This window comes from Enhydra lutris, unplaced genomic scaffold (genome assembly GCF_002288905.1).
Source record: "Enhydra lutris kenyoni isolate GAN:26980312 unplaced genomic scaffold, ASM228890v2 scaffoldscaffold49, whole genome shotgun sequence".
NCBI classification, from domain to species: Eukaryota; Metazoa; Chordata; class Mammalia; order Carnivora; family Mustelidae; genus Enhydra; species Enhydra lutris.
In genome coordinates this window covers 4594393-4612617 of record NW_019154133.1, presented here as the reverse complement: position 1 = coordinate 4612617, position 18225 = coordinate 4594393, and the positions used below count along the sequence as shown (strand labels likewise).

The 18225-nt window shown below is 38.3% G+C and overlaps 1 protein-coding gene across 1 annotated transcript in view; it reads left to right on the top strand.

Annotated features, from left to right (window-relative positions):
* LOC111156778 (stathmin 2) overlaps nucleotides 1–18225 on the top strand; it is a 51294-nt gene that overhangs the window by 20142 nt on the left and 12927 nt on the right. The window contains exons 2-3 of the mRNA XM_022517848.1: nucleotides 6586–6681; nucleotides 9236–9408. Coding sequence (XP_022373556.1) covers nucleotides 6586–6681; nucleotides 9236–9408 — 269 coding nt within the window. The remainder of the gene's footprint in view (nucleotides 1–6585; nucleotides 6682–9235; nucleotides 9409–18225) is intronic.

The following is an 18225-nucleotide window of genomic DNA, read 5'->3' as shown; positions in this document are numbered from 1 at the left end:
GAAAAAAAGGGCAAAACCCTGCATGATATAGTGGGATTCTCATTAAACTCAGCAGGAGGTTTAACTGGAATCAAGGGTAAGGTGAGGTCTCAGATTGGTACAATTTACCGTTCTTATTACATTTTTGATCACAAGGACTGATTCATGTCATCCAATTTCTTTTCCTTGTCACAGCTGCTTTGCCAAAAATCAATCAAATTGAAATTTAAGAGCCTCGTATGTTTCTGTGCAACCAGTGATGGGTTGTACAGCTTTGACCTTCTTAAATGTCCCCTAATTTGATTTGATATCTATTCCTGCAGGAAAAGTATGCCATTTCAGCTGATCAAACATTAATCTTTCAAACCCTCCCTTGTAATTATATCTTAGGAAACCATAATTTGGGGGGTGGGGAGGAGGTGGGTAGAATGAATGTAGACTGAATCCATTTTTGTGCTAAGCCAATTAACATTACATCATCGTAGCAGAAATATCTAGAACATTACCTCATATCAATGATCTTCTGGGATGTTAAAATAGACCTTCAAAAATGGGAGATTTATTTTTCATGTCAATGTTGAATCTTCAGTTACATATTCATCAACTATATTCATCAACCTTTTTTTAAGGTCCAAATTCAAGCTAATGTGGTATACAAGTGTTTTAAATAAAATCCATTTCATTTATTTCCTCTTTCAAGAAGAAAATCATAGTGATAGAGCACCCAAAAGTATTTCTAAATAGGATAACAGATTTGACTTTTAGAAAATAATCTGACCTCAAGCTCTAGGACCCCAAAGCAATCAAACTATCAAATGCAACACACACACCCACACACACACACATTATGGTCAAAATCAAGTTAAAAGAAGGATGAGGAGCTTAATTTATGACATGGAAAAAGGTGCCAAAGAAAGCTGTAAGATCACTGATTCTGATCTATGTGAAGACTGCATATTTAGAAGAGTGAGGAAATCATTATATATGTGTTTGTCTATTTCATATTTTACTAAGTACAATTAATTTCTCTGCTACTAATTTAATCTAAACCAAGATCTAATCTATTAAATCTCTAGTACCAATTGTATTTTTCTCCTGGATGCTCCTTGTTCTTCAAAGAAAAAAATCCTCAGATTCACACACACACAAACACAAATGGAAAATGGAAGAAAATGAAAAAATTCAGGTAATTGCCAGGCAAAATATATTGCTCTTAAAATATCCAAATAACCAGTGCAATGCATTTCCCCCCTAAAATGCCTAGATAATTACCACTTACTTCATTAGCTGTGATAGGAGTGGATAAGGATATATTCAGTCATAAAAGAATACACATACTCAGAGTTCCTTTTGAGAAACTGTTCCTGAGTTTTGTAGCCATCTCTGCCAGTATTTACTATCCAAGTGAAACATACAAGTGAAAAAAACACCTTATACTTTATTTCTCTAAGTCTCTGTACTTGACCTATAGTTCTGTAGTCAGTAAGTCACATGTGGGAATTAATTAAGGAACAAATGCCAAAGAAAAATGGGAAGAGAAAAAAAGTCTTGGATTCTTTATTTTCAAAGGCAATAGTAACATGCATTACTTTCTTGTTAAAAAACAATATGGAGATGGTGAAGGTATGTGTAATACATCTGAACAGATAGTTGGAGGAAGTGAATGGCATTACAGGCAAGGCACATAGAACCAGTCAGACCCATAATCAAACTGAACTCCACACTTCATGATCTGTTGGCTATTGGGCAAACTACTCCACTTCTCTGCATCTTTTTCTTTCATCTGTAAATCTAGTCTCATTATAGTATCTTTCTCCTAACATTATCGAGAAGAGTAAATGAGAAATGCATGCATATATTGTAGCACGGTGCCTGATATATTCTTTGTGCTCCAAACCCAAATAAGCCACTGCTACCATGATTCATAATCCACTGTAGCCATTTGGAAGAATGGAAAAACAATTAGTGTTCATACATCATTAGGTGAAAGGGTATTGCTATAGAATCATTGTACATCATATGGGTTGAGTTTTAAATGAATTCACTAGAGAAATACACTAACTTGCAAACATTAATAGTTAATAGCAAATGCAACCAACTATGAGAAAGATTATATGGAATTACCTGTTACTTCCCACATCCTTACAAACTGCCCAGAACTTTACTTGGTGTTGGGGTATAAAGAAAAAATTAATATATGCTGAGTTCCAAAAACCAGTCAATGGGATTGTCAGTTGAAAGTATGAAATATCAATAGTGAAATCTTATTAGTGCATTTCTAATAGCCTTCATATTTGCTTGGGATTTTTCATTGTTGATTAAAAAAAAAGGTAATCCAAATTCCATATATTTTGACCTATACTCTAGGGTGTGGCCAACCTATCCTACTGGACTCAGATTTAGTGACAGTTTGTCTGGAAAGCTTCCTTAACCACCCATCTGTAAGGCTCTCTTGCTCTCTTCCTCTGCCCTTAACTCCAAATACAGTCATTGTTTACTATCCATTGTTCTTTCATATGGTTTCTAGTAACTATCTTCCCTTTCTTTTCCCTTTGCCATTCCCTACTGCTTTCTTAAGTCATACCACATTACCTGCTGAACTTTATTCGGTTGCATCTTAAGTGTATCTCGTGGTAACAGGTCCTTCCTGCATAATAAAATGACTAGATAAATCTTTCTAAGACGCTTTCACCAGGTAACGCCCCTTTCAAAATGTTCAGTGGCTCCCTATTGCTAAGATAATTGTAATGACCAAATTCTGACAGTGAAAGAGGATATTATTAACGGGCTTCACCTAGAACTGTGCAGGCAAACCAGGACTTCCAGCTAACCACTCATTCTCAGCTCTGAGCTTCTCAAATTTTCCCACAGAATTATTCCTGAGAGTGGACTCAAAACCAAACCCTCGAGCTTAAATTTCTTTTAAGTAACATGTAGAAAATTCATGATATTGTGACATTCTGGTAAAAAATATACGAATGGTTGTCTTAATGTAAATACAATATCTTAAGTCATAACCTTTTCACATGAACAAAAATTCAGAACATCTTACCCAACATAACAGAGCAAAACTGAGCCCCAGGAAGTCTTTCTGTCAGGACACAACTCCTGAAAACCTCATTGTAGTGTAGTCCCTGAAAATGAAGTGAATGATTCTCCCCGTAGTTCAGTTATCCTTTTCTTGCATGAATTCAACTCACTGCCCACCCACAAAAGCCTTCCAAATAGCTTCTTCAGAACCCCATTTCCATGTCAACAATAATAAACATATCTTCTCCCTTCCTTGCTCTCCTTAACACCACTCAGTCTTTACCATCCAGGTCCATTTGTTCTAGTTGCTGTATAAAAGATAAATCACCCAATGAAATTTGAACCTCAGAAAAGCAAGGAATGATTTTTAGTATGTCCCATGCAATTTTTGGGTTAAAACTTAACTACGCACCTCGTATTTTTGCTTGCTGAATCTGGCAACCGTAACTGTAAAGCCATTCCTGCCCACTCTCCCCATAGCACCAAGGCTTTGAGATTCTTCTGAATTTCTAACACAAATTACCTGTACCTCTATTTGACACCATATTTTGCATGTGTTTCTATCCATACACTCCATATTTTTATATCCATGTATTCCATTTCCTAAATTTGAAAGCTTCTTGAGAATAAGGATACTATTGTATTTCTTTGTAGTTCCATAGTGCCTTACAGAAACTCCTCTCCATCAGTGGTGATCATAAATACTTTTTTTTTTCTTTTCAGTGTGACAGAATTCATTGTTTTTGCACCACACCCAGTGCTCCATGCAATGCGTGCCCTCCATAATACCCACCACCATAAATACTTGTTAATTGAGAGATTGACTTAAAATCAATGAGCAAGGTAGCCAACAACAGTTTATTAAGCAATAGCCTTCTGTTCCATCCAGACCTGTGCTGTGAATTTTTTCATAGATGAGTAAGATGTAGTATTTGTTTTCAAAGAGCTTATGGTTTCATAAGCAAAAATTATACATCAAAACCCAGTAGTGACTGATCTTAGACAGTATAGAACCACATATAACAGTATATAATCAAGATTGGGTAGTACAGTCAGCTAAGGGCAATTGGAGATCAATGTGGGCAGCACCCCTAAGAGAGACAAACCCTGAGGAGGGAAGGCTGGAATTGGGATTGAAATTTTGGCAGGAATTTAGTTGAGAGGAGAGGATTAGGAAGAGCAATGCCACCTGGGGAAAATTTGGGCACCTCTCCATGTGAAGAAGAAACCTTTCTTCACTGGAGAATGTGCCTTTGTTGCAGGGAAAGTCAAGATATGCTCGGACTGGTTGCAAGTGGTTTTAAGGAGCTCCTTAGGATTCAGAGCAAATATATGAATGAGAACCTATGTTCATGCCATGGAGAGTCATGGCCCTCGATAAAAACAATGTAAGGATTCCCTTAAGTAATTGCCCACATTGGTCAATTGAGTTTTGTCCCCAAACCACCTAGGAGAGGAAAGACAAACTTTTCATCAGTCATGGTTATACACTACACACAGGGTTCTAAACTGTTGGTCTCAGACAACCTTTCTAGCTTCCACCTTCATTAACTTATGGAGTATAATAGAGCAGTGGCCTTACTAAAAAGTATTGAATTTCATTTCCAAGAAACGGAAGACAGATGTTGAAGAGTATTCTTTTCAGTAGAAATTCATGTTCTTCTATAGCTTTAATCTGTTACTGCTCTATGAGATAGAGATCTTATTTTATTTTTATTTTGGGGTTAGCCCTCCCTAATAAAGTTGGTACTTTTAACATGTGTTCCTTGTATGTGCTTAATTTTGCAAAATATTTTTGATAACATTTTGCTTTCTCTTATTAAAAAAAAAGACACCAGCCTGCAAAAACTTGCTGTTTTGAGTTTTATTCTTCATGGAATCAAATGTACTAAACCACCAAATGTTTTTATCTGACAGAAGCTGTGATTCACACTAAGCATCCATGTAAAGACCTGCTTGGAACTTTTTTTTTCTTTTTTTTACCGACCTGCTTGGAACTTTAGAAGTGACATAAATTTATTAACCAAATATACAAATAAGACAAAGAAATACAGTTTCAGCCTTTTAAAATTCCAAAAGCATCTAATGTATTCTCTCAAAGTAGGTGTTAGCAGGACTGTTACAACAAAAGGCAAATTGTGTTGTTTATTTTAAAGGAAATAAGCTACACAAGGAGAGAAAATTCTCTTAGAGTGACCCTCTGGATGTATTAGGTTAAACCATATGCATTATTGGCAATATTTGATCTTTGCATGTGGTTCAATGATATACAAGCATGTCTAGCCCTGACATTGAACCTCATCCTAAAAGTAGAAATAGAAAAATGCTGCTTGGCAATCTTGATATTGATTGATTTACTGCATTTTTATCTGGAGGCCACATATGACTTTAGCCTCTGGGGGCCAGTTTCATTTGCAAAATTGGTGGTGGGGTAGATGGACTGTTAGCTCAATGATCTTTTAGGACCCTCCTCATCTAGCATTTGGTAGCTCTAGAGCATCTGTGTGTCAAATCTGTTTCCCATTAGCCAACAAAAGATGGACTTTGTTAATAATGCCCAAATTAATCATCTGGAAATTCCTGTCTTCCCAAGGTATTCACCCTCCCTTGCATTACCATAATGATCAGAAGCCCCTGCCAAAAGATGAACATTACCGTGAGATTCAACACATTAGACCATCACCATTGTTTGTACCTTTCCTCAAGTTAGTGCACAGTATGCCTGTCATTTCTCTTCCATTTTTTAAAAATTTATTGATAATCAACAATGGTGGGACAATCCCACCTCCTTATACCCATCGGGTCTTCTCTCATCCTGATGTCAACCAGCACTGAGGAGATGCCTTCCGAGGTTACCTGGGCAGGAGGCCTCTTGACGGAGAAAGGGAAAAATGAAATAGGGAGGGGGTGTGAAGGAGGAAGGAGATCCCTCACTGAATGCCTACAGCTGCTTGGCAAGTTGGGCCCCCAAATTGGGTTCCACAGAGGAGATAAGAGCCTTATCAGATCTCAGATCTAGCTTTATGGTATGTGTGGAAAGAAGTTGGGACAAGAAAGTTGCTTGGGGATAAAGAGAAAGCAGGAACAGAGATTCTTGGAGGACGCATCCACTTGAGAACAATCCTGATGGGTTCTCTGCCTGTCCCCAACTGCATCCATGGCCACACAGGCCAAGGCCACAAAGGACACCTCCTGAGTCATACTTATGTCCGGTAGATGCACATACACGTGTACTCGGACGGACCTGTCTCCCGGAGCATTCCGTCTGGTTTTCCTTTTCCTATGTCTTCTTTGTCTCTCCTCCCTGTCCTGCTGGATCTTCATTCCTCCTACTTCCCTTTCTTTCTCTCACTCCCTTTCTCTCGCTTTTTATCTAACCTGGTTTAATGTGTCATTTATGTCCTCTGTAATAAGGAATATACACCTGTTTCAGTCTTTCTTTCATTTATATTTTGCGAAGCTGTGTCCCTGCCAACATTCATTCCGAAAGAGTCTGTAATTGTTACTTAGATTAAAAGAAGCACCAAGAGGAAATTCAGAAAATGAAAGATACTAATCCTGAGTCTTTTGTTTTAGCCTACAAGGAAAAAATGAAGGAGCTGTCCATGCTGTCACTGATCTGCTCTTGCTTTTACCCCGAACCTCGCAACATCAACATCTATACTTATGACGGTGAGTTGCCTGCAGTAGAAATGCTCCTGCTAACATTGTTTGGAAAAGCTTACATACACTTGTTTCTCTCTCACAGCTCCTGATCTAATTAAATCAATGTTTTGTAGATCTCACTATTGACTTGTTGCTTCTAGCTATTTGGTCTTATTGATTGCCTCTTGCTCTAAACAGTTTAAGGGTTTTGTGGTTTGTGTGTGTGTGTTTCTCTGTTTTTTTTAAAGTAAACCCTAACCCTGAGATCAAGAGTCACACGTTTGGGGCACATGGGTGGCTCAGTCAGTTTAAGCATCAGACTCTTGATTTCGGCTCAGGTCATGATCTCAGGGTCATGAGATCGAGCCCTGCTTGGGGCTCCACACTCAGAGAGTCTGCTTGAGATTCTCTCTCTCTCCCTCTCCCTCTGTCTTTTGCTCCCCACATGTCCTTCTCTCTCAAAAATAATAAATAAATCTTAAAAAAAAAAAAAGTCACATGTTTTATTGACTGAACAAGCCAGACGCCCCTAAAACAGTTCCAGTTTGATGCTAACAAGAGCACATTCGTGTCTCTTCAGAAATAGAGCTAGATGGCTGTTAGCAGCCACATCCAGCATACCAACATGGATAGCAAGTCTAAGGCTTTTCTTTGCAAATGCTATAATATGCTAAGCTTTCGTTAGACCAAACAGTAATTTGCAAGAAAATGCTTTATACTCAGGAAACTCAAAAGAAAAAAATCAACAACCATCACTGTTTCCCCTTATTATATTCTCCATAACGTTCCCATATTTTGAATATGCATGTCAACAAGCTAACAAGTTCCCATGATAAAAGTGACTTATGACTGAGGCCCCAGATAATAAGAATTGAAATTAAAATAGAAAGAAAGAAAGGAAGAAGGAAGGAAGAAAGAAACCCAGCTTAAAGAACTGGCATGACTACAAACTTCACTGTAGTACAACACTTTCCACTGGATTTATCAAAGTTCAGTCTACTTAGCTTGCTTCTCTTCCTGGCTCTGCAACTATCTGTGTGACCTCAGGCAATTAGATTTTCGGAGCCTTATTTAACTCTAGTATCTTCTTGCCATAGTTGTTACAGGTTTTAAATGGTCTAATGCAGGTCAAACACTTGGCAGCAAGGCTGACCTCTTACAAGGCCTCAAAAATGGTAGCTATCATTGCCAATGATCTCATCCTCACTTAATTCAGTCAGTATAATGACAGTGTTTGATAGAGGTCTATGTGTAGCAGTCAGAGCTGAGGTATATTTTGTTACTTGGTGGCTTATCATGTTTCTTTTCCAGATGAGTAAAGACACACATTAAAGATAAGCTGAAGGCATCTGTGGCACTTGACCCCTTCTGTGTGTTTATTTCTTTTTTAAGATTTTATTTGTTTATTAGAGAGAGAGAGAGAGCAGGATGAGGGGCAGAGGGAGAAGGAGGCACCTTGCTGAGCAGGGAGCCCAACATGGAGCTCCATCCAGGACCCTGGGATCATGACCTGAGCTGAAGGCAGACGCTTTAACGACTGAGCCACCCAGGCACCCCACTTCTGTGCCTTTAAAGCCTGGCCCAGGACTTAGAGGCTTTTTCCTTCCAAAGTTATGCTAACATAGCACAAGTGTCATAAATGCTAATTAACTGTTTTGTAACCAGGTCCTTGTGAAAGGGTTTCAGTTTCCAACCCAAACTTCCATTAGAATGCGGGGCCAATCCCTACCTTGTGTAAATTCATTCAGTTGATAGATAACCCAGACAGATGCTTCCTCTGCTAGATACAGCCGTGACCCATAATCCGGCCACGTTTATTCTGGGATTCTAATACCTCACTACAGGCTGTCACAGAGGCTGCAAAGATAAATATGGAACAGCCTCTCTTTGGGGAACTTAGAGCTGAAGAGAAGAGACATACGTCCAATATCAAATATAATCAGCAAGCAGAGCACAGTGTGGTTAAGGGATAAGCTGGAGGTTGGGAAGACAGTGACAGGTTCTACAGCATTAGGGATTGAAGACAGGAGATAAAAAGTCAGAAGTCATGGGTGAGCTGAGTCTTAGAAGCTAAACAGATAAATTCAACATTGCTCGTGCACTGCTTCCTAGAAGAACTGGTAAAGCATTTCAAATTTCCAATAAACCTTTGTTATTTTTTTTCTTTCTCATTTAGCCTGAAAATGCCTCCAGCCATGGTAATTTTCAAAGGATAAATCGAAATCTGTGCCACTTTATTTTCATGTGAAGCTCATATTTATTCAAAAGGAAAAAAAAGTTCGGTTTAAAATCAATTTGGGCTCTTTTCTCCTAAGGAGGCCTGCCTTTAATCGACTCCCTATGGATGTTGTTGAATTTCCCAACACTGTACATATTTATTCTGTTGGAATATATCTGTAATGATAGTAAAAAAAGAGATCTTGTATGTTCAAAACCATGTAGAACAGATAATCACACACAGCATTTATTCCTATTTGCCAGAATAACAAGGCTGCTTTCCGTTGCCAGAACACACATTATTTCAAAAAACCCCTGCTTCACAGCTCTGTATGCTTAACATCCTCCAATATTCATTCCTCAGATATGGAAGTGAAGCAAATCAACAAACGTGCCTCTGGCCAGGCTTTTGAGCTGATCCTGAAGCCACCATCTCCCATCTCAGAAGCCCCACGGACTTTAGCTTCTCCAAAGAAGAAAGACCTGTCTCTGGAGGAGATCCAGAAAAAACTGGAGGCTGCCGAGGAAAGAAGAAAGGTAACTTCTCCCATAGGTTTTTCAATTCTTCTCTCTTTTCTCTGTCTCTTCCCTTCCCTCCTCTTCTCTCTCCTTTCTTCTCCCCCCACCCCACACATTCTAGCAGAGGTTCCAGGGGACAATATGTGTAAACCTACAATATCCCAGCACGTGTAGGTCTTCAACAGACACAGAGCCAGGCTAGTTCAAGTAAACATTGTTGCCTCTGGGCTCCTTGAAACCAAACATCTTAGACACTAAAAGAGCTTCAATACCTTGGTGCCCTTCTCCCTTTCTTAGATCCCTTATCATAAAAATCTCCCTGCCTTAGTCCACGGTGCATATCCAGGAAAGCATAAACTTAGGAAACTTAGCTTCACGGTTTGGAGGTGAGGTGGGATATACGAGTGGTGATTACTCCTCTCAGGGTCGGTGTCCCATCCCCAGTGTGGTGCATGGTTTTCCTTGAAACTATAGGCCACCAGATCCTCCCCCTAAAATATCTCTGCCCAGATGCTGCTCACCCCAGGATAAGGGCCCCAAGCTTGCCTCTGTCCTCAAGGCCTTACTTCCTGCCTTTGAAGTTGGTCCTTCCAAGATCAGGACCCTCTAAATCTATCAGTGTCCTCCTCTCCCCAGTTCTAAGCCTTGATGGCCTTTTCTTTTCCATTGGCCCCTGTTTGTATTAAAGCACTTTTCTTTTGCCCAATCTCTAATTGTTCACAATTAGATGACTAAGAAGCCAAGGGTATTAAAAATGGGGGGGGGCACTCAGAAATCCCAAGGACTCTACACATAAAGATAGAAGTTACATCTGAATATGCCTGTACCAACCAAGTGATTGTTAAAGTCCATTCCACCAAAATGCTCTTGACCAACCCAAATGGAATTATTTTTAGGTAATTCATGCCTCTATTGTATTTTTCACTGACTTTATCATAAAATATTTTTAGAAGCATGTAGTCACTAAGAATATGCTCCATGCACTGTCTTACTTGAGTGGAAACTCTGCATTTACAATATTTTTTTATTTTATTAATATATTGTCTATAGAAAGTTAGCCAATACATTCAACACCTATAGGTTGGATAGTTACAAAGAAAACAAAGATAGTCTTTCTCGCTGAATTCTCTAACAGTCAACATGAAATAAGCCAAATATGTGTATGTGCATATGTGTGTGTGTATAATACATGTGTACATATATGCACACACATATATATACATACATATGTAATATCAGATAACGAGAACTTATCTCCTAACTTGCTGCCAACAGATACAAGTTACTAACTACAACAGTGATGGTGTGTTACATTCTAGGTAGATCAAGTTCTCTTACAGGTAAAGGGCAGTGGGTACAGGTCCTAGGTTGTCCTGTAGAGATGCTGGGATTTGATTATAATAGAAGGTCAGTGACTAAGCTGAGATTGAAACTTGAGATGAAAATTCAGCATCATGGTTCAGAATGTTGCTGGTGTTTCCAGGCAACGTATTTAATTTGAAGGATACTGTTAAAAGGAAAGAAAAACACAGAGATTATCAAAATTAACTTGGTAGCCTCATAAAACTCCTGAGTTAGCTAATTACTAATTCTTTCTGGTAAAATTCCTACACCCTGACAATGATAAATTATCAACAATTACACCTTTATACAAGTGAATTGAACTAGAAATTGGCCTTAAAATGTCTTTTAAGACATTTATAAATATAATCATCCGGCATTATGACACCAGGAAAAATTTTTGAAAGCCTTTAAAATCAGTATTCCTTCACATGTCTGGTATTACTTGTTACAACTTTCAAGGCAAAAATCATTATATAGATTATGTCCTGGTAGTAGAGTTTTAATTAGAAGAGAATATAACTAATTAACAGAAAGTACCAAGTTAAAAAATCATTAATTGATTTTATTCTATTGGCTTGTGCCAACTTAATTAGTGCTCGTTAGAAGAATTGTTAATTCTCCTCAAAGAGCCTCTAGCTAGTGGATATATGTCAGTGATTACCTTAGTGAAAACATGCATATAACCAAAACTCAATTCAGCTAGCTAAAACACAAAGTGGGTATGTGACTAAAATGTCTAGAAATGGTTACAGCTTCAAAAACAAGCTGGATCCAGACGAAGCAATGTGGCCAGATAAACCTTTTTATATCTATCATGATCTCTTCCTGGCTCTCGTTGATTTCAAGACCAAGAGAGTTTCCTTTCCAATAGTCGCTCCCAACTTATTTTCCTCACAAATTAGACACTCGAGCAGAAAGAACATTTTTCTTTCCCACGAAAGTCCTGGGATTGAGCCCCAGTGTCCTGTCCTGGGGTCACACCCTGAACCCTGAGCCCATCCTTGGGGTTGAGAGGATGCGGTACTTTGATTGGATATCCTGGATCACCTGACCTTCAGAGGTCGGGAGGTAAGATTCCTGCAGAGAAATGCGGAGAAGTAGAGCCCTAAAAGGAAATTGAGGTGTTGTTATCCAAAGAAGGGGAAATGGAATTTCGACAAGCAAAATGACAGATAGCCACAATTTTCATCTTTAGAAGCTTAGCTTTAGTATAACAATTGCAGTAACTATTTAGCTCCTACACTATTCAACTGGTAATTCTCCTAGCCCTGTCAGCATGAAAAAAGCGATCTCTGCAGCTACACAGAACAGTGCTGTCCAACAAAAATATAATGTGAGCCACATATGTATTTTAAATTTTTCTAACAGTTACATTTTAAGGAGTAAAAAGTAACATGAAACAGCCCTGTGCGGCTAGTAGCTATTCAGTTGGACAGCACAGATAAAAATGAGACCAGAAAAATTTTAGTGAACCATGGAGGAATTTTAGGCCTAACTGTTTCTAAATGGTACCAAATAATTATTCAGTTCCAACTTTACTAATTTTTTACATATTTTCTAAGAATTACATTGAAATATAAACTCAGAAAGTTAAAAAGAAACTGCTATGCTGTGATTTCAATCTTTATGTAATCAGAACCAACCCAGGGGAAGTTTGGGACCTACTGGAAGTAATAGAATCTTCTAAATCTCACACTTTCTTCTTTGGCTCCGTGGGCTCTGCATTTACTTGTCAAGTCCTCACTGTGGGGAGGGAGCTTCTTTGGGCCCAATTTTCACCTGCTGGTCTCTCTCCTGGTGTTCAAATTTATTATTATTATTTTTTTTTGTAACACTTTGCACAATTAGTAATCATATGTTTATCTGCACATATATTTATTTAGCCCTAATGTCCCCACTGTTAAATTATACACTCCATGAAGGCATGGATTCTGTCTTTTGTTATTAGTTCCTAGAAAAATTAGTACTGCAAATGCTTTTAAATGACTAAGGAAATGATAATTTTTAGAACCAAACGTTAAAGTGGCAATATATCACTTGCTTTGACTTTTTATTTTGTCTTCACATCCTAAAATAAAATTATAATTACTGTATTTCCAAAGGATATCTTCTGAAAGTGCACTAAATAAATTATACAATCCAAAGACTTCTTAGTCTGGGAAAAATCACTCAATCAACAGATATTTTAAGAACCTACTATTTGACAGGCACTGTTCTAGCTATTAGAGATGCCTCATCAACCTTATTCCAATTGGGAAAAAATAGCTAATAACTAAATAAAGCAGGGCAAAGGTAATTGATAGTGCTGGAGCGGAAAGCGTTATTCATATGGGGTGACCAAAAATGGCCTCTTATATATGAGAACATTTTGGGGGGTTGGGAGGAAGCATGAAAGAAAAGAGTAAGCTTTACAGCTCTTCTCTGGGGATAGAACACTTGAAGTAAAGAGATTAGCAAGTGCAAAGGCCCTGAGATAGGAGTGTGCTAGGACAGTTTAAGTACACAGAGCTCAGTGTGACTGAAGTAGAAAGAACAAGGAGGGGCCAGCAGGAATTGGGGTCAGAAGGTAGCATTTTAATGACTTAGACTTCAATTGAAATGGGAGATCATTGAGGAAAATAAAAACATTTCACTATTTGATGTGAATCACAGCATCTCTTTAGAAAAATATCTACTAAAAAAAAAACTGGCTGACTAGAAAAATAAATAGTGTTAGATAGAGAAGACATGAAAGTGTTCTAGACTAAGAGAATCGTTCCAGAAGTAAGGATACACAGAGATAAGAATGCATAATGTATGTTTTCAGGGCAGTGGGTAGACCAGTGAACTAGTGCAGTTGGGTAGGGAGATGGAGAGTAATGAGGTGAGATTGTGGAGGGCCTTGAAGCACCCAGATTGGATGTTCAAACTCTATTACAGAAGACATAAAAAAAACACCAAAGGCTTTCAAAAATAAACGCATGTCCAACCTAGTCCAGTGGTCAGCAACATTTTGCTCTGGGTCTATTTCTGTTCTCATAGTTACAAGTTTTTAAAGATTCTGCCTATCAAACATGTTACTAATAGTAGTATGATATTAACATAATAGTATTAATAAAATAAATATAATAGTATTAATAAATTTGTTTTGCCATGGTTATAAGCAAAAAAATCTGTAACTGCTAATTAATATTTTGATTATCATTAAAAATAAGTATTTTCTCACTAAATTTACTTAATTCTAACTCAATGTGAGTATAAAAATAGACAAAGAAAAAGGTGAAATATGATTTCTGATAGGGTTTCTAAAACATAATAAAAGTTTATGAGCCCCTTTCCCCTCCACTGGTATCATCAAAAGGCCTGCTTCTGAGAGTTTAGGGACCACATCTGGGAACCAATGACCTAGGCTATGTTGCATAGGCCTTCTGGATTTATAACTGGAGGGCTGCAATGCAGTCATCTCCATGTGGGCTCAAACTCACTTCACAGTAAATGTTCTGGCAGTGTCCCCAATTCCTCATACCATCTGCTGACACTATTGCAGCACCGACCATCTGGTTACTAGGTTGGACAGTCCTCCCTTAGGCTCCTTTGAACCAGAATTAATCCCCATTGATTGGTTCACAGAAGAAATTTGTTACACAAGAAATAAGTCTTTTTCCTGCTTTTCCTCCTCTCTTTGATTATCTGTGGGAATCAGCGTTCGCCTCCGTAAGACCAAATTATCTCATGAGGTCAGCTTGAAGCTCATATTTTGAAATCAAAGTTTCCATACTGCAACCAATCCCCATGGGTGAAACTCTTCAGTCATCCATCCGTTCAGCCAGCCAGCCAGTCATTTATTCATTCAACAAACGTTTAGAAAGAAACAGCCAGCTAAGCTAACCCAAAGTCCCAATTGGCCCAGGACAACTCCAGCTTAATCCTGCTTTTTCTATATCATTATTATCATTTCAATTTTACAAGTACCCCAGTTTGGACAATAAATTATATGGTCATCATAAGCTGATCATAGTGTTTAAGAGCATCTTTAAAAGCACAGTGGGTGAAAACATATGTTTAAGACAATACCTGTGATCAAAGTCTGGTTCTACCACATAATAGCTGTATGACCTTGGACAAGTCCTTAACCTGTCTATGTCTTATTTTACCCATCTGTAAAGTGAGCCTAGTAATGGGACCTCTGTCATGGAGTTAATGTGAGAACCAGAAGACCTATCCTACATGAAGACACTTGACAAGCCCTGTGAGACAAAGAGCTATTATTATGCAAAAACACATCTGGTTCCTGCCCATTTAGTCCAGCAAACTCACAATTTTTTAAATTTTATTTTACTTAAATTCAATTAAACATATAGTGTATTATTCATTTCAGAGGTAGAATTCAGGGATTTATCAATTGCATATAACACTCAGTGCTCATTACATCAAGTGCCCTCCTTAATGCCCATCCCCCAGTTACCCCATCCCCACCCTGCTCCCCTCCAGCAACCCTCAGTTTGTTTCCCATACCTAAAAGTCTCCTATGGTTTGTCTCCCTCTCTGATTTTGAAAATTCACAATTTTAAAAAGAAAAGAAGTTTCTTATCAACAAAGATACTGAAATGTTACCGTACATTTCATAAATTCTTCAAATATTATAAAATATTATTTATCAAGTTACAAAGAAGGAGAAACAGTTTGATAGGTGACACCTATATAAATAGGTCTGCACAACTACCAGTGGCCTGAAAAAAATTAGTATTAGGAAAAAATGATGAAAATTTGAGAATTCTAATGACATGGATAAAATCTCAACCTAAAATAGATTGAATTAAAAAGAGCACTACTCAAACCAGTTCAGTGAGATACACACACTGATAATATTATCACCTATCAACTCCAAAGTCCCTGAATCTCTGAAAGAAAGATACATTGCTTATTTTTAAGAAAATGGAATAAAGTGGACCATTGGTCACCAAACTTGATAGACTTACCTTTTCTGTTTGTTGGCATCTCCTAGATGGCAATTAAAGTTGCATCCAGGAAAAGAGGGGGTGGTTTGTACAGCAGTGGATTATGAGCTAAAGTGCTAGATTATTTGTAATTCAACATTCAGAAAGCATCTTCTCCTTGGTGAATCTGACCCTTGGTCCACAGAACCCTCTTGTGTGTGGTCCCCTCAAGGAAGAGCAGCCCTACCCCCGGTAGTTCTTTTCCTAGTTCATCACAGTAAAATCAGTACAGGCTTTAGTCTAAGAGCTCATTCTAAAGGTCTTTAGGTTTTAATCATTTTAAAATTTTTATTACACTTCTCACTCCAACACAAAGTGAATATGGCACCCTTTTGTTTTACACAATTATATTCAATTATTATATCTTAACAAGACATTATTATGCTCCAGCTGGCTTACTAATGTTTTTTCATTGTTAATAGTAAAGCCAATAATTTAAGACACCGCTATCGCTGTGAAGACACCGAGATACTAGGAGATCCCGTGTCTGAAAAAAGGTTCTAGTTAGTGGCAAGTAATGTATTCAAATGATGAAAGGAGACAATAAAAAAAAGGGCTAGAAGTGTGTTCACTTCTGAAATAAGTGGAACACTAATACTATCTAAAATATAGTCTTAAATCTCTTATGTGTACATAAAATAAAGTGAGTTTTATATACCACTTAACTCAAATTTATCTTCCATTTCATTTGGATAGTAATTAAATTCATACTCAGTAATACAAGGAACGGTAATGAACCTCTTTAGAAAATGTTGAAATGTTCCTAAATGTACAATAACTCCTCTCCCTGTCTCATTGTTTTTCCCTTCACGTAGTCTCATGTAATCATTGCAGTGATACTTAGTTCAGTGTGAGGAGGTTGATGCCTAGAAAAGGTGTTCACCAATTCTGCGCCTCTATTATTACAATAGCAAGGCGGAGAAAGTTCCCTGATCTCCCAGAATGTCATGTTGGATGTCTCGGTTCTATAAATAGTTTGCCTTGACATTTGCATTGTATCAGCTGATGATTATCATGCCCTAATTTTCCATTTCATTGTGTCCGTGATCTTCTATATTAAGTACATGCTCTTCAGAGATGGTCCTCCATGGTCAGACCTTTTCCCTTAAACAATTTATTTTTAACAACTTTCAACAAATCCTACCTTTCAAGCCTCCCAGTCAGGGCTCTTTCTGCTAATCTGCCCAAGCAAGGAATAAAATAAAAAACACCTCTTCCACCTCGCAGTGAGAACATTGCATCTGCCAAAATGAAGGGATACTTATCCACTTTTGTCTAACACGTATTTTTATTCTACATCCTTACACACACCTTATATTTTAAGGCAGTTTTTTAAACTGTATCCTTTTTTGCTCACTGATGGAAATATTAGAACCATAACCGGTTTTCTTCCGGGCTGTGATGCTGTGACTGAGAGGTTAAGGTGTATCTTTTTTTTTTTTTTCAAGATTGTATTTATTTATTTGACAGACAGAGATCACAAGTAGGCAGAGAGGCAGGCAGAGAGAGGAGGAAGCAGGCTCCCCACCAAGCAGAAAGCCCGATGCTGGGCTCGATCCCAGGACCCTGAGATCATGACCTGAACTGAAGGCAGAGGCTTTAACCCACTGAGCCACCCAGGTGCCCCTATCTTTTTTTTTTTTTTTAAGATTTATTTGTTTATTTATTTGAGAGACAGAGAGAGAGAGCGTGAGCAGGAGGGGGAGAGGGAAAAGGAAACAGAATCTCAAGCAGACTCCCTCTGAGCATGGAGCCCGATGAGGGCTTCATCCCACCTCCCTGAGATCATGACCTGAAGGGAAACCAAGAGTTGAAGGCTTAACTAACTGAGCCATCCAGGCGCCCTTGGGAGATGAAGGTGTATATATGAATGAATCAGTTTCTCCCCAAGAATAAATTCAGAGAAGTTGTAGACAGAGATATCTGGGTGCTAGGCTGCAAAAGAAAGAAAAAGGAATATGACTGTCACAGCAGTGGAATTATGGAGACCTTAGGAACTGAGGTAAAGACCGTAAGTCTGTTGGCTCTGTGGAAGAATGTGTTTGAAAGTTAAGTACTTGTGAGGAGAAACCAAAATGGGGCCCCGTCATAAATATTTTCTCAGTATGGAATTCTTTCCATAATCAACTTCATGTCATATATTTCTTTAATGGACCTGAGCTTTATATATTTGAAACACAGGTAATCATTAGGTCCTAAAAATGGATTAGTTGAGACGATCGCAAATATGACCTTTCCTCTGTAGAAGAAAAGGCACGACAGGAAGGAACAGCCTTGAAGTGGCCTGGCCCAGTTTGGCCGGCCTTCATCGTTTAGTAGTGGCCTCACCTGAGAACGCTCTAGACTGCCTTCTGTTTCTGTTTCACCCCATTAATTGTGCTAAAGAAATACACTTGACAGTGATGCTGGGTAGTCTCATTTAGTCCCAGCGGCTGCCAAAGGAGTAATGCCATTAACTGAGGCAGCTCGAACGGAGCCAAACGCTCCACCCAGTGAGGCAATAGGCCTCTCTCCA